Source organism: Chroicocephalus ridibundus, chromosome Z (assembly GCF_963924245.1).
Source record: "Chroicocephalus ridibundus chromosome Z, bChrRid1.1, whole genome shotgun sequence".
Lineage (NCBI taxonomy): Eukaryota > Metazoa > Chordata > Aves > Charadriiformes > Laridae > Chroicocephalus > Chroicocephalus ridibundus.
Window position 1 is genome coordinate 83,706,468 of NC_086316.1, and position 15,959 is coordinate 83,722,426.

The 15,959-nt window shown below is 52.0% G+C and overlaps 1 protein-coding gene across 5 annotated transcripts in view; it reads left to right on the plus strand.

Moving 5' to 3' along the window:
• CTIF (cap binding complex dependent translation initiation factor) overlaps positions 1-10,587 on the plus strand; it is a 158,727-nt gene extending 148,140 nt beyond the window's left edge. For all 5 annotated transcript variants that reach the window (XM_063320459.1, XM_063320460.1, XM_063320462.1 and 2 more), the window contains 2 exons: positions 3,468-3,521; positions 5,877-10,587. In XM_063320459.1, the coding sequence (XP_063176529.1) occupies positions 3,468-3,521; positions 5,877-6,092 (270 nt within the window). In that variant the 3' untranslated portion in view covers positions 6,093-10,587. The remainder of the gene's footprint in view (positions 1-3,467; positions 3,522-5,876) is intronic.
• Positions 10,588-15,959: the final 5,372 nt, after the last annotated feature.

Below are 15,959 nucleotides of genomic sequence, written 5' to 3' on the forward strand. Positions count from 1 at the left end.
AGGATGGGACGGTGCCCGTGGTGGGATTTGGGCAGATGCACGCAGCAGGGAGGAGCAGTTATAAATAGTTAAATGAATAATAATTCCAATGTGGGAGTGCCAATTTAATGGGTATAACGTGTTTACGTTAAAATATTTTAAGTACAATATGAATTAGATTGCAAATGGTGAATGCAATTGGTTGGGTTCAGGTTTATGGTCACGCAAGTGCCGGTACTTCAGGGTCGTGATTTCCCTGGAGGTCTCCAAGCGTTTGCACTGGTGTTTTCTTGCGGTGCCATCAGGGCAACCACCCTACTGCTTTGGGGTGCCTGGTGCCCACATGGGGCAGCCGTGGGTGAGGATGAAGCACCCTTTGAGAAATACAAGCAAGATGTCATCGGTGGGTGGGGACATCGATGGCAGGACCCCAGGCAGTGGTGCAACTCTTGCCGTCTGTCTTCAGCAGCGGTTCAGTGCCCATGCCAAGCTAGGGAGAGCAAACTGGGCTCCTCGCTGTCCTGCTGCCCCAGCACGTAGGGGTCAGGAGCAAATAGCTGGTGCCTATACCCCGGGGAAGCTCCAGACCCCCCCCATCCAGCATGCTAGAAACGTAGTTATGATCAGGAACACGCAGAGAAACGGTGACGTCTTTCTGATCCTCCTGAACTATGATCGTTGCACTCATGCAGTTGGCTGGCAACCATCTGTGGCCATCAACTTGAGACTCTGGTTCCTGGAGCACCAGCAGATCTGCCTACTGGGCACTGCTATGCTGCGCAGGGCCATACCTGAGTTTGGTGGGCGGGTTGTGGGCCTCCCCAACCCACGTATCAGAGGCAGAGGTTGAACTGTGGCCCTTGGGACTGGGATCTCTTGGTGCTTTGATGGAGCACTGGAGCTTATCGTGGCTGGATGGATGAGTTGGGGCACATGGTGCCTGGATGGACGAGGTGGGGCACGCAATGCCTCAACAGAGCAATGGAGCGCGTGGTGCTTGGATGGATGAGGTGGAACACGTGGTGCCTCGGTGGACGAGGTGGAACACGTGGTGCCCTGATGGACAAGATGGAGCACATACATTCTCCTTGTTCAGATGAAGTCCAGGAGGGCAGCATGAAGGAAGAGGGTGCCTGCCCGAATCTGGTGGTGGGATGTAGTCTCTTGTTTCGCCGTAGGTGGATAAGACTATTCCTCATTAGCCAAATATCCGAGCACTTGACAGCGACGTATTCATCCTCACAACCGTCTTTTGAGGTAGTGAAGCTTGTCCCAACTCTGCGGGTGGGAAGTTGGGGTAAGGAAAGTCCAAGTGACGTTACAGCCTTTCCCTGACCGCGTATCCCTGGCAGAGAGCAGGATCATGGAGGAGACCACGGCGAAGGGCGGGCTAGAATCGGGCCACCGTAGGTCCTTCCTAATCAATCCGAACTCCACTTTTCTTGCTTTAATTTTCCACGTTTACTGAAGAATAGCAAAAATAGGAAAGGTGAATATATATTTAATTTGCAGCCCTGCTTCATGCCGTGCTCACGAGCGGAATACCCCAGCGCTGAATTTCTGCCTGTGTATATTTGTCCCTAATTGTTTTGGGGGTTGTTTTTTTTTTTTTTTCCTTCTTCTTGTTGAGTTTAAAATAATCTCATGGGGGTTATTTTTTGCGAAGAATCTGCGAACTGTTTGTGAGAACTTATCTCGGAGCACGCGGCTTGGGCTTCGCGAACATTTTCCAAACAACTCAGCAGAAAGATAAACTGGGGGGGGGGGCGGGGGGGGATGGCTTGCACGTCTTCAAAACCCTGGCTGAACCTTTGGCTACTGCGAGATAAAAACCGATGGACCACATGCTCCTCGAGATGCTGTAAACACCGTCTTCAAAGCAAACGAAACGGCGCTCTGCTGAAAACAGCAGAGGGGGAAGACAAAACTTTGAGAGCAACGATACTTCCTTGAATTACCTCTTTTTTTTTTCTTTCTTTCTTTCTTTTTTTTTTTTTTTCCCCCTAGCCGTTTTCCAGCGGTTGTGGGGCTGCTAAACAAACCGGCGTTTGTTTGTAAAGAAAAGGAAACGCGAAAAAATGAGAGCGGGAAGGGGAGATGATAAGGCTGAGAATCAGAAGTGCGATTTTAACTAAAGGACGTGACGACTTCGGAGCCCGTTTCGTTCCGCTGAGCGATTTTGATGGGGGCAGTTTTCATTAAGTCCAGCCACTTTGCCAAAGTTGGCCTTTCCCTGACGAATTCCAGGTACTAATAAAGCCAGTTTCCCCGATTTTTCTCCTTTTTCTCAGTGTTCAGTGCATGCCCTCGAGCTCCCCGCTGCGTGCAGGGATGAGCCGAGGGCCAGCAAGGTTTTTTCAACCCAAGGTGATGGGGTGGAAGCGGCCGTGGCTTCAAGTGTTGCCAGCGCCGGTGATTTTATCAGCCGCCTCGTGGTACAGTGTTTTTCGTAACGCTCGCTCTGTTGGCCGATTGAGAAACTCCGGATTTTTTTTTTTATCTATCTGCTTGAAAAACAACCAGAAAACTCTGCTTTCTCCTGTGGTTTTAGCGAAAAAAAGAAAAAAAAAAACCAAAAAACCAAAAACCTGAAACGGCGGCGGCGTGTGCGTGACGAAGTCGCGAAGCTGAAAACAAAGCAAAATGTGTATTTTGGATCCGGTTTCGGGGGGCCCTTGCTCGTGGTTTCGAGCTTTGTGGCGTGAGATGTGTTGAGGTCCTACGCTTCGCCGTTGCCAGGTAGAGCCGCTGACCCTCGCCGCGTGCCCCAACTCTGACCCCAGAGGGGCGAGCACCTTCCTTCGCCATCCCGTGCCATGCACAGCAACCTTCTGGGTCTCTCTTGAAAGTTCCTGGTGCTCACAAGCTCCTGTTTGTCATACAAAGTCCCTGGGTTGGAGTTGGTGCCCCCAAGACGCCGTGGTTTCACCGCAACCCGTTGCGCTCGCGCCGCTGTACAATCAGTCGAGAAGGAGCCGTATTAATTACGGCGTGTCGCCTGCGACGCTTGCCCATCAGGTCATTTTGCGGCTGTTCAAAGTGTCCCCACGGGGACGGAGAGGTTCGGTGGGGGGTGGCTGCCTCTCGGGCAGAGCCCTTCCCTTCCAAACAGCCGCTCCCAGGGCCGTGCTGCTCGAGTGTTGTCATCTGATGGTGGTATTTAGGCGCCGCGTATGTGAAACGAGTGCGTTTTCTCATACCATGGGATTAAAAAAGCAATGTAACCTAAATAAAATTGATTCTGCAAGCCGTTGATGTAAATTATCTATATTATGCCCCACTTGCTGGCTCACTTTACCCTGTGCTTTGCCACTGTTTCTCTTAATTTTTTTGTTTTGATAATCTCTTCCCTCCCCTTTTTCTGATTTTGTGTCCTTTCCTCCTGGAAGCGGCAAACGCCACGCTGGACAAAGAGATGGAAGAAGGCTCATAAAGGAGGACGAGGAGGTCACACGTTTCTCACCGCCTCTGTCTTCTCTCTTTTGCAGTTGTTGCAATCTCAGGATGTGAAGGAAGACGCTGTGCTTTGCTGCTCCATGGAGGTAGGGAAGCACCTACATCACCCGCCCTGGTCCTCATTGCTTTGTCCCTTGGGTGCTCGGTTGTGCTAGTAGATGTTTCCCAACAGTCGTGTTGCCTCTTTGCGTCACAGAATCAGAGAATCGCAGAATGGTTTGGGTGGAAGGGACCTTTCAAGGCCATCTAGTCCAACCCCCCTGCCATGAGCAGGGACATCTTCCACTAAATCAGGTTGCCCGGAGCCTCGTCCAACCTGGCCTGGAATGTTTCCAGGGATGGGGCATCTCCCACTTCTCTGGGCAACCTGGGCCAGTGTCTCACCACCCTCACTGGAAAAAAATTCTTCCTTGTATCCAGTCTGAATCTTCCCTCTTTCAGTTTAAAGCCACCACCCCTTGTCTTGTCCCAACCGGCCCTACTAAAAAGTTTGTCCCCATCTTTCTTCTAAGCCCCCTTTAACTACCAAAAGGCTGCAGTAAGGTCTCCCCGGAGCTTTCTCTTCTCCAGGCTGAACCCTCCCAACTCTCTCAGCCTGTCCTCACAGCGGAGGGGCTCCAGCCCTCAGAGCGTCTTCGTGGCCTCCTCTGGACCCATTCCCAACAGGTCCACGTCTTTCCTATGCTGAGGACTCCAGAGCTGGATGCAGTACTGCAGGAGAGGTCTCACCAGAGCAGAGTAGATAAAAGGCATCACCGTGAGATAAGAGATGGCCCTTGAGACTCTTATCCCTGGGCTTTTGATGCAAAAGGTTTGGTAGCTGGGGCCCCACCACAAAATTACATCATCCTGGTTCCTTCAGATCTCACCCTGCATTTATTTTTTAAGCCCAAAAACACCTGTCTTGGAGCAAAAGCTGCCCCGTGGCTCACACGGAGAGGTTTGCTGTGCTCAGCAGCAGCTTTGCAGAGAAATCCTGGTGCAAGTGTAGCAGAGTTTCATTAACTTTGCTTTTGGGGAGTGATGGGCCCGTGGGGACGGCTGCTTTGCTTGCAGAGAGCGGTCGAAATCGCCGCCTGAATGCTTGAAATTCAGCAAAGCGACACCTCGACCCAGGAGGAGAACTTTACATTTTTAAGGTTAGGACTTTGGGGAGCTTCTGCGTTCGAGCCCCGTGAGCCTTCCGTGATGGTGGACTCATCACCGCCCCCTCCACACTCGGACCTTCTCCTCTCTGAGACCACCTAGGGCTTAACGCCGCTCCAGGGTGGCTCTCCGAGGAGTAATTGTTTTAAAAAAAAAAAACCCTTGGCTGTCCTCAGGGAAGCGGCACGACGGGTATAAATGCAGATCTCGGCAGGGCGGGATTTGTTATGCATACAGGAGGGCTCTGCTTATTCCGATTAATGACTGGGAGTCACTGACAGCTGTGAATCAGCGCGTAAATGAAGGGCCAGGTAGAAGGCAGGGCTACCACATCACAGCCCGCGCTTTGTTTTGACAATAGCCTGAGTTTTAGGTGGGATTTTTTTTTTTTCTTTTTTCTTTTCTTTTCTTTTCTTTTTTTTTTTTTTTTTTTTTTTTTCCCAAAGCAATCTAGCGTCGCCGCCTTTGAAGTCAGTGGGAGCTGAACCATTCGCTCCTCCAGCGGCCCGGCGCGGATGCTTTTGAAAACCTCGCCCTTCATGTTCAGCTCTCTTGGAGCCGGCTGCCGGGTGGTTTTGGTTTTCAAAAGCCATGAGACGCCTTTAACCTTGCCTGCCCGCCCCGCCGCATCAAACAGGGGAGGACAGGAGGGGTGGAGAGCGTCTACGAAAGCCAGCACGGTGTTTTAATATCATCGAATCAGCCCAGAAAACCAACCGTATCCTGGGCTGCAGCACAAGAAGCGTGGCCAGCAGGTCGAGGGAGGTGATTCTCGAGGCCAACAAAGATGCTGGGAGGCCTGGAGGACCTCTGCTGGGAGGACAGGCTGAGAGAGCTGAGGGTGCTCAGCCTGGAGAAGAGAAGGCTCCGCAGAGACCTTCCAGCCCCTTCCAGTCCTTCAGGGGGCTCCTGGAAAGCTGGGGAGGGACTCTGGATCAGGGAGGGGAGCCATGGGACGAGGGGGAACGGTTTTAAACTGGAAGAGGGGAGATTTAGATGAGATATTGGGAAGAAACTCTTTCCTGTGAAGGTGGTGAGCCCCTGGCCCAGGTTGCCCAGAGAAGCTGTGGCTGCCCCATCCCTGGAGGGGTTCAAGGCCAGGTTGGCCGGGGCTTGGAGCAACCTGGTCTAGTGGGAGGTGTCCCTGCCCAGGGCAGGGGGTGGCACTGGATGGTCTTTAAGGTCCCTTCCAACCCAAACCATTCTATGATTCTATGATAATCATAAAGTATCTCAAGTTGGAAGAGACCCCTAAGGATCAGTATGCCATGGTTGACCTCTTCTTCTCCTCACAGCTGCAGAGCACCGGCCGGCTGCTGGAGGAGCAGCTGCCCGAGATGATGACGGAGCTGTTGGCGATAGCACGCGACAAGATGCTGTGTCCCTCCGAGTCCATGCTGACGCGGTCCCTGCTGCTGGAGGTCATCGAGCTGCACGCCAACAACTGGAACCCCCTGACGCCCACCATCACGCAGTACTACAACAAGACCATCCAAAAACTGACGGCTTGAGGGGCAGGGCAAGGTGGGGTGGGAAGGGCCGAGAAGAAGACATGCACCATGACGGGCTGCGGCGAGAGCTTTTCCGATTTAAATCCCCCAGCAGACCAAACCCCAGCATGCTCGAGAATACGTTCGTGGGGTGGGGAGGGAGAAGCATGTTTCTTTTTCAGCCGCGTCGCCAAGTGCCACCCCTCTTCCCCGCCATGGTTTTCTTTTAGGGGGCTTCTTTTTCTGAACTCATTGCTCCGGCAGCGGCAGCAGCAGCAGCAGCAAACGCATCCCGCCGGGTTATTGTTTGGCTTTCGAAAGAAGACGGAGAATTTGGGGGGAAAAAAAGAGGAAAAAAAAACAAAAAAAAACCGAATCCAAGTAGGGGCTAGTATTGTTTTCACGCCGTCCTCCTGCCTTGCCCCGGCCAACTGGCAGGAGACGGCAGGCAGCAGATGTCTCGGGAGGACAAAGCCAGACACACACTACACCAGACGCTCGTAATTGATGGCTTTTGTCGAGCCGGGGACTTGCGTTAGGTTTTTCTCCCCCCCCCGCAACCTTCCTCTTGTCTTCGACTTTCTGTGTGTGTGTGTGTGTCCCCTTCCCCGTCCCCCCCCGCCCCCGCTACTCACCACCCCTTCGAAAGCGGATCGGAGAGCGGGACGACTTTCTTATTTGCACTGGGTTTTCTTTTTTTCTCGAGCGTTTGTATTTTCTTCTTATTTTCTTGTTTATCGTCGAACGGACAATTGCGAGCGGCTCGGAGACGGGGGAAGCGACGCCTTCCCGCGAGCTGCCTCATGGTTTACGTGAAGATGCTGAAGCAGAAGGAGTATTTTGAAGGAGTCCAAAAGCCACCGCAGAAGTAACGTAGCCACCGTTGTCTTGCCAGTAACCTCCTCGATGGATTGAGAAATGAGTCGTCGTAGCCGGGAGCTCTAAGAAACAGGGGATTCTGCGGCTCTTGCTGTTCAAGTTGCCGTTATCCTTCAGACGCTATAACCCATTTAATTTTATTTTTTTTTGTAATAATTCTTTTTTTTTTTGTTTGTTGCCATTGAAGGAGTGCTTTATTGTAATTACTGTCATGGTTGTAATTATCCATTTAAATCCAGGCCTGGTATAGTCGGGCCTAATAATGTACAGGGCAAGGGAGAAATGAAGGTTTGACGTTCTTCTTTGGAGACTGGTAAAGAGAAGACAAGATGTGAATAGCAAAAAGGAGAGAAAAAGAAGAGGAAAAAGTAGGAAAAGCCAAATATAGAGGTTTTGAGCCTGGCTTATAACTAGTTGAATTTGCGAACCTGTGCGTGCGGTCTACAGGAGCGGCTCTGTCCCGCGATGGGTCTAAGTGACACCGTGTCCTTGAGGCATGGGTGACGTCTTCGGAAGGGGAGAGTTGCTCGGGGATCCCCGGGTTGCTCCGCGCTGGAGCATCCCGAGGGAGAGGACGGCCGTGGAGGGTGATGGCGAGATGCCGTCTGGGCGAGGAAATGCCTGGAGGGCGAAGATGTTGGTACGGGGGGGACACGCCACGCTGTTACAGCGCTCCCCGAAGCATGAACAAGACTTGGTGGTCTCCTTATTTGCTTGTCTAGCGATTCTTTTACCTACTAAATCGCTTCTGGTGCTTATTTTGGTGAAGCCTAATGGGGGCGCGCGCTGCCCCGTCTCGTCCGTGCAGTAGAAGAGGAGCCAAGGAAAGCCCGATGTCGGCAGCCCGTCCCGTTTTCTTCCCGTTACTCGATTTACTTTCCTTTCCCGGTGATAAGAAGAGAATTTATGCCACGGCGCCGGCATGTACGGAGCCCGGACCAAGCAGGCTGGGTCAAAACTCAGCAGCTCGAACCCGTTTTTCCAAGCAAAACGTTGAATTTCTGGTGGCTTCTAGAGAAGAGAGATTTCACCCCAACCTCTTTGGACGTGCAGTACGTTCTCGGGTGCCTTATGAATGTGTCGGTCTGTCCGCGATGGGGAGGAAGCTTTCGCTGCGTAATTTACAAAGGACAGATATTTTCAGCAGAAAATGCGTTGCAGGAGACGAGAGTCCCGATGCTGCGGTTCCACGTTATTTGGATTTTCATCTGGTTGTCCGCTGCCGCGGCTTCTAATCCGCGCACGGAGCAAGAGGAGCGAGCTGGAAACGGGAGCATCAATTTTCCCGTCTACCCCGAAAGCAGCCAAATTATTGCGGGATGCACTGGACTTGGCCGGAAAAATGAATTTCTGCTTCGTGGATTCGAACCCTGGAGCTTGGCGTGGTGACGGCGCCTTGCGTTGGGTCAGCTTCGTTAGTAGCAATGGGGTTTGGTAGTATTAATGAGCGGCTGAACTTGATTAAGGCGGCAAAGCCCATCAGTATTATAAGGCTCAGGGTTGCGGACGTTGCTTGAGAAGGGGATTTAACACCCGTCGCCTGATGGGTCGGGGTGCCAGGGATCCTGCCGGCAGCGATCCAGACCGCCGCTCCGGCCCCTGCAGCTTCTCCCTTCCCCTTCCCCCAGAATTTGCTCTCGGGATATAGTGAAAGAAGGGGAAAAAAAAGAAAAAAAAGAAAAAAAAAAAAAGAAGAAAAACCCAGAGAATTGGAGATTTTGCATCTAAAAACCTGACTTTTCACCCCTCAGTGCATCAGGAGGCGTTCAGAGGCGAAGTGTAAGCCACGTGGCAGTATTCCTGCTTAAGCATTTCCTACCGGCCGCGAGGGTTTGTTCAGTTTTCCCACCGGGGCGCAATCCTGCAACCCCCAGCGACTGGCCTCGGCCCGTGACGTTCCCCTCCAGCGCTGGGATTTCTCCCGCCGAAGAACTTTTATGTGAAATCCGTCGGTTTTTTTTTCATGTCTCGCCGTTTATCTCCGCTGTTTAACGTACGTTCATCCAGCCATTAACCGCTTCGGTACGTCCGTCGGTCCGTTCATATGTGAGAATCAAAACGTTGACCAAAAATGGGTTGTTGGGTTTTGTTTGGTTTGGTTTTTTGTTTTTTTTTCTCCCAAAATTACGTGCTGCCGCTGGTATGTTTCCGAAGTCCATCAGCAGGAAGCCGATGGCACCGTTAACCATGGTACCGCGTTGGGCAAACAGGTGCCACGAGGTCGTTCGACGGAGCAGGACGGGGAGTGACGCTGGGAAGGTTTTGGGGCTTCCTCGTGAGAGCACCTAGGGGATGTCGTGGAGTATTTTCTTCTCTTTTTTTGGGCGGGGGGGGGGCTTTCTTCAGAAACGGTCGCCAAAGAGCGTTAATTCTACAACGTGCATTTTTGAAGGCGCGTGAAGCCGCCGGCGACGTCTCCCCGAATTAGCCAGATTCCGTCTTCGCTGCTCAATAAAAGTGGGGTTTTAATACTTTTCCCCCCTACGGTTACATCGGCAAAGGGGAAAATAACCTCTTCGGGCCAAATACGTGTGGGGCCAAACCTCGGGCTGGTGTAAAGGCGAGTGGCTGAAGCATCTGCAGAGGAGCGATGCTCTCCGTCGCCGCCGCCGCGCCGGTCCCCCTCGGATGCAGAGCAGGTTTGCCGGCTCCCTGCCGGACTCGCCAGCATCGAATTCACCTCATTCCCCCTGAAATTCTTTCCCAAACTGAAGATTTTTGCTACCCGCGAAGTGACTTGCTCGGTTTTTCCCCCTGAGGGGATTTCACCCCCCGTCGGAGAATTCTGATGTGTGTGGAGGTGAAATAAAAATGGGGGGGGGGAAAGGAAAAATAAGCAATTTGCTCGGTTCCCCTCTTCCCCCGAAGGAGATTAATTAGTATCTATTCTTGGCATGATTGATGGCTTTGAAGGAAAACTTGTCAGAATAACTTATGATTTATTTTCAGGCTTATTTTTATAGCAGCCCTCACTTGGAAGTCTCTCAAAATCTTCCATAGGATTAATTTTTTTTTGTTATTTTTTTTTTTTTTTTTTTGGTCATTTCCCTGCTGGGTATTTTATGGCTTTACACTAATTTTGCTCTTTTTTGGTGTTAGCTCTTAGCCGGTCCCGGTGATACTTGCAGGATTTTTTTTTTCAGGAGAAACGACACTAAGGGTCGCAAAGTCCACCGTCGACCGCCAAGGGAGCCGCGGCGTCTTGCGGAACGCGGAGTTAACGCCAGCCGTTCACTATTGGTGTTCGTTTGTTTTGGTTGGGTTTTTTGGGTTTTTTTTTTTTGTTTTTTTTTTTTTTTGTTTGTTTTTTAACGTATTTATTCGCATTTGGAGACGAAGCGACGTTTTTAATTTAAGCGTCTTTGGTAAACTAAGCGCTTTAAAAAAAAAAAAAAAATTTAAAAGTTTTTCCAAAAAAAAAAAAAAAAACGGAAAAAAGGTTTTGGGGAGAATAAAGACTAGATACGCGTACTAGGGAAAAAACACAAATTCATCGTTTTCGGCATTTCAGAGACTGTTAAAACAAGGGAGATGATAATAACTCTTTGTGGCAATTCAGTCTTTGTTTATAGAACATCCAGACCCCACTGTATGCTATAAAAACGCATCATCTGAGTAATAAATGTTTAAAGCTTGACATTTCCCCATCTCTTTGTGGGTACGCGCTGTCGCTCGTGCCGGCCTGGGAGAGACCTTTGCGTAGGATGGAAGAAAAAGAAGATACGGGGGAGGAAGGAAAAAAAAAAAAGATTCGTAGCGGCGTCTGTTTGGAGACGTAGCAGAGGGACGGATCCTTCCCTCCGTGGGGATGGCCTGGCCCATGGTCCTGGCTCGGGGTCGGATCCTGCCCACTGCTGTAGGTTGGGGTTGGTTCTTGGTCCATCTCCTCATCGCTTTTCACGGAGGTGAGGATGAAGAGTGGCGCAAAGGGCTCGGAGGTCGATGGGTGATGGATTGGACCCGCTCCCCACCCTCCCTCCCACGGGAATTGCCCATCTCTTTGTGTCCTACCTCAGCTGGACTTGGGGGGGGGGGAGGGTCTGTTGGAGGACTCCCCCCCACCACCACCACCACCATTTATCAAAGCCCGCTTCGCCCAATGATACACCACACAGGGCTCGCAAACCACTTCTGCCTTTTACCGCTTTCAACCTTTTAAAAAAAAAAAAAATTAAAAAAAATGAAACGGTTTCGGTAAGAAGTCTCCTCTGGAAACCCCTTCTCTAGCCCAAGCCAATTCATTTTGGGCTAATTGAAATAGGTGCGTTGGCCCGGGGAAGCCACGCGAGTCGCTGGAGGTGAGCGGTTCGTGCCCGTGTGTCATCGGGCTCCGGCTTGAAAATTGGAGGCGAAACGGTTCCTGCTTTTGAAGAAGCGTTCTTGCGAAACGCCCTACGTGACCGTGCGCTCGGACCTCACTGCAACGCAGCCGAGCTGCAAAATAAATATAAAAAGGAGGTGGAAGAAGGTGGGGCCGTGGCAGAGGGACCCCAGCTGCCGGCTGGGGGCTCAACTTGTTGATAGAGAATCGTAGAATCGTAGAATGGTTCGGGTTGGAAGGGGCCTTAAAGATCGTCTCGTTACACCCCCCCTTCCCTGGGCAGGGACACCTCCCACCAGCCCAGGTTGCTCCAAGCCCCGGCCAACCTGGCCTTGAACCCCTCCAGGGATGGGGCAGCCACAGCTTCTCTGGGCAACCTGGGCCGGGGGCTCACCGCCCTCACAGCAAAGAACTTCTTCCTCAGATCTCATCTAAATCTAAGGTCATGAATAAATAGGTGGGATGTTAAAATGAGGTGCAGGCCACTTGCAAGTCACCCACTGCTCCATGCAAGCCCATATCTACTTAGGGAAAGAGCCTCGGGTTTATTAAATGCTTCCTGACTTAAAATCATGGAATGGTTGGAGTTGGAAGGGACCTTAAAGACCACCTAGTTCCACCCACTGCCATGAACAGGGACACCTCCCACCAAACCAGGTTGCTCAAAGCTCCGTCCAACCTGGCCTTCAACCCCTCCAGGGATGGGACCTTGAACACTTCCAGCTCCATCATCAATGACCACCGTGGGGTCACCAGCAGCCCCAGCTCCCTCCCTGCCTTGGTGGTGAGGCCACGTGTTCATGTCATATATTTGGACACCTAAGAAGGACACCGTGTGGGGACAGACATTAAACACCAGCGCGTTTCCCGCCAGCAGGGCCAAGAGGAGAGGCGCAGAGGCTGCAGCGAGCCCAGGAGCACGCAACGCACGGTGGAGGTGATCGCTCCCCTCAGACCTCCGCCGCCTCCCGCCGTCGCTTATCCCAAAGTGGAAACTTGTCGCGGGAAAGCTCGATGGGAAGTTCTTGAAAAGCTCTGCGCTAACGAAGCCCAAACACGTTGTTTAAATGTTATTGCTACAGCAACATAACATACGGCGAAACGCAACACTTTGTTTGGTGAAAAAAAACCCGGACGATTTAGGACAGAATGGAATTTTGAAATCTCAGCATTTCTCTTGAGAGAGGGACTTTGCATTTTTTCCCCATTAACTCTGTGGCACGGCTGGGACCGGTGGGAAATGGTTAACCGGCTTTGAGCCGGCACGGGATGAGGCACTGGCTTAGCATCCCATCCGCCAAGGCTTTTCCCTTTGGAACGCCGCTATCCCCCCCTTGAAGGCTGCAGCTCCGAGGGGAGCGATGCCTTTCCATGGGGTGGAGGAAGCCAAAAAATCCCTAAGAGGGCTCCTAAGACCGTCCCTCCTTGAGACCCCGCGCTCATCTTTAAGGGCCAGGATAACCAGAGCCGCCCTCCAAGAGTTACAGGCGGTGCCTGCATCCTTGGAAATGTTTAAATCGTTACATTATAGCCCAAGGACGGGATGCTTTTTTTGCAGAAATACAGCTCGAGGAATTCATTCGGAGGAGTCCCGAGGGTTGGGATAGACATAAAGCCAAGACGCATAAATCTCCGGCTTGGTAATTAGTGATCACAGCGTAGGATCCTAAAGGAAGAGGCCGTATAGTCTTCCGCGTTATTGTTTTAATATTATCTTCGTTGCACCCAAAGCAATAATCATTTAAGCTCCGGTTTGGCTTTCAAACACGGCAGCAACGCCGTTACCGTGCTGTTGCTTGGTTTATGGTGGGACTCGATGATCTTAAGAGTCTTTTCCAACCTAAATGGTTGTATGAGCCTATGATGCCATACGTTAAGCGTTTGTCACTTCGATTCCTCTTTGTTCTCCATTTTGCCGCCAGCACGAGCGTTTAAAAACTCCCCTCATTATCCAGGATTAGACGTGGAGCTGCTGGAAGAGGGGAACGTCCCGGCTATTTGCAGGTTTGCCGTCTTTTAGGAAAGCCGAGTAAATTTACTCCGATCCGCGGGGTTTCTTTCTTCGCCGCTGCCTGGTTTTTTGGCAGCCACGAGGAATTCACAGCAATATTCTTGCATCTTGAAAGCTTCGGATCTGCAGGGATGCCCATCCATCTGCTCCAAAATCTCCTGCTTACTGCAGGTTATTTTCTCATTTAATATATCTTGGCGGTCATGGGGGCCCAGGGACCGTCCCCGTTCTGGGCTTGGCTGCTCCCTGCCCAACCCTGGTGTTGAAAAGCTCTTTCTGAAACCGGTATGGATGCTCACAAACTGGGATTTGGTGGAACAAGCCAACCTCCGGCTCCAGCAGACCCACAACGGCTCTGGCTATAGGCCAGGGTGGTTCACGGGGGGGTTCAGGGATGGGTGCTGGGAAGGGGTAGCTTTGGAAGAGAGATTTGGGTGTCTTTCTCCCCCCGGTTACCAGCAGGGATTTGTCTCGCTTGGCGCAAAAGTCACAGCCAGTTGATGCAACAACAGGAATTATGGGAAGGACCCAGGAATAACTAGAAATAACACGACAAAACCAGTTCCTACTGGGTCAGCTTTTCAGCGGCAGACGGCACGAACCAGCTTGTTGTTTCCCCCGGTGCCGCCGTCAAAATAACCTGAAGCAACCTCTGGTGATCGTCTAGAGAAGGACTGAACGGGGGGTTTCTATATTTCTACTTTATAGCCCTACGCAAACACCCAGGAACAAGCCAAGTCATCCGTCACACGATGTTTTTGGGATGCAATGGCCAATGCAATGGCCAATCCGTCCCCCGTTACCGGAGGGTTTTACGAGCAGGTTGGACCAACTCTGCCGGTAAGGGCGCTGGCGCGGTTGGTCCTGCGCTGGGGCGGAAGGGTGGAACAGGCGATGCCCCGTGTCACGAGTGATGCTGCCCGGTAGGTCTTGGCATCTCCCTTGGCGCTGCGGCTGTGTCAGTACGGAAAAGATGAGGTGTGGGGACGCTGTTGTCCCCTGGGCAGGGGACCCGGCCCGGGTGCGCTGCATCAGGGAGCTGAAGGAGACACGGGCTTCCGAGGGCAAAGGAAACACAAAGGGTTATGGAAATGGAAGCGAGCGTCACGGATGGACTTGGTTACGTTAAGGACATGGGACACTGTCCACCCCCTGACCGTGGCTACGTCGAATTTACCAGCGTGGGTGTTGCTTACGATGGCTGGGACCTCAACTGCAGGTGGAAGGGCAGAAGAAGTGAGCAGAAGGGCCTGTAGAACTGGGATGGACCCTCTCTGGTTCCTGGAGGTTCATCCCCTCCAGCAGCCTTGCAGGACCTACCTCTTCACCTACCATGTCCTCTCCAAACCCTCCTGGCCAATCAAGGACCATAACTGGGGCTTGTTCCTCCCAAAACCTCCAAACCCGACCCTTGATCCTACAGAAACCTCCAAGCGTTTCTCCTCATCCATCAGCCTCGCGGACGGAGAAGCGACACCACGTCTCCCAGCGCTTAATGCCACCAGCACCCTTCGAGCTCAGCGATCGATTTTTGAAATGACTCTTTTTTTTTTTTTTTTGGGGGGGGGGGGGGATCTTTTTAAATTTTGGGCCCCCAAAGAGCTCAAATTCATCTTGCAAAGGAAATCTGGAAGAGGCCGGATTGGGTAAAGCGTCAGCTACGCGGCGGGAGGGTGGGAGGAAAAAAAAAAACAAAACAAAACAAAAAAACCCCCGGCGTCAGGAGATGGGTTACCAAAAAACCTGTCTGGTGGTAATTACACGCGTCGTCTGACGAAAACCTGCTTTGAGGGCAAACGCCGTAAAATATTGCTCTGGGGAGAGAAAGACGACGGAGGTTGTGAAATCCAGGTCGCGGATGGTTTCACAGCTCAGGTAACTTCGATCCCTCGGGCTGTATTTTACAACTCGGGGGAGAAATTCAACCCCCCCCCCCTCCCCGTATCCCATCCCATCCCCTCCCTTCCCCCCTTCGCTGCTCCGCTCCGCTCTTCTTTTAAAGCGCCCAAAAACGCGGCGTGCTTGTTTAGAAAGCCAGGGTTTGTGCCGATTTCCTAAAGATGAACGCGATTTGATTTTCTTTTTTGGGGGGGGGGGGCTGTGAAGCAATTTGGGAGAGGGCTTGCGCTGCACGCAGAGCCTGCCGGTGCTCGACCATCGATGGTTTTTACGACCGTCGCGTGGATTTATTGTCCTCTATATGTTCTTTCGATAAAATTGCCTTTCCGTTGCTTCCGTGAGCACCTTTAAAAGCGGCGCCGCGGGGGCTCCCCGCTCCCCCAGGGGGGCTAAGCCCAAATAACCCGGCTCTGCTCCTTGGCTTCTTACTTTGCAGCCCAATTTACCCCTGTTTTGCCCCATTTACTCTCTGCCCTGTAATTTAAATCGCTCTTTGCTGTCCCCTCTGCGTTTGCAGACGGAGCTCCTTCTCCTCTCCAGCTCGGTGCCGTCACATTTGGCCACCTCGGCTCCCTTTCCGCAGCCGAGGAGGTCCCCTCCTCGGGGATGCTGAGTTGTCCTGGAGAACAAGCGACCGTCCCTGGTGCCTACATCGCCAATTCGGACCCCCAACGCCTTGCCGCGAGGGCTGTCTCCCTTTTTTTTTTTAGCTCTTTCTGCTGCAAACGGCATACCTGGGTCATGCTAGGCTTGCATCCCAAAAAAAAAAAAATCCCAC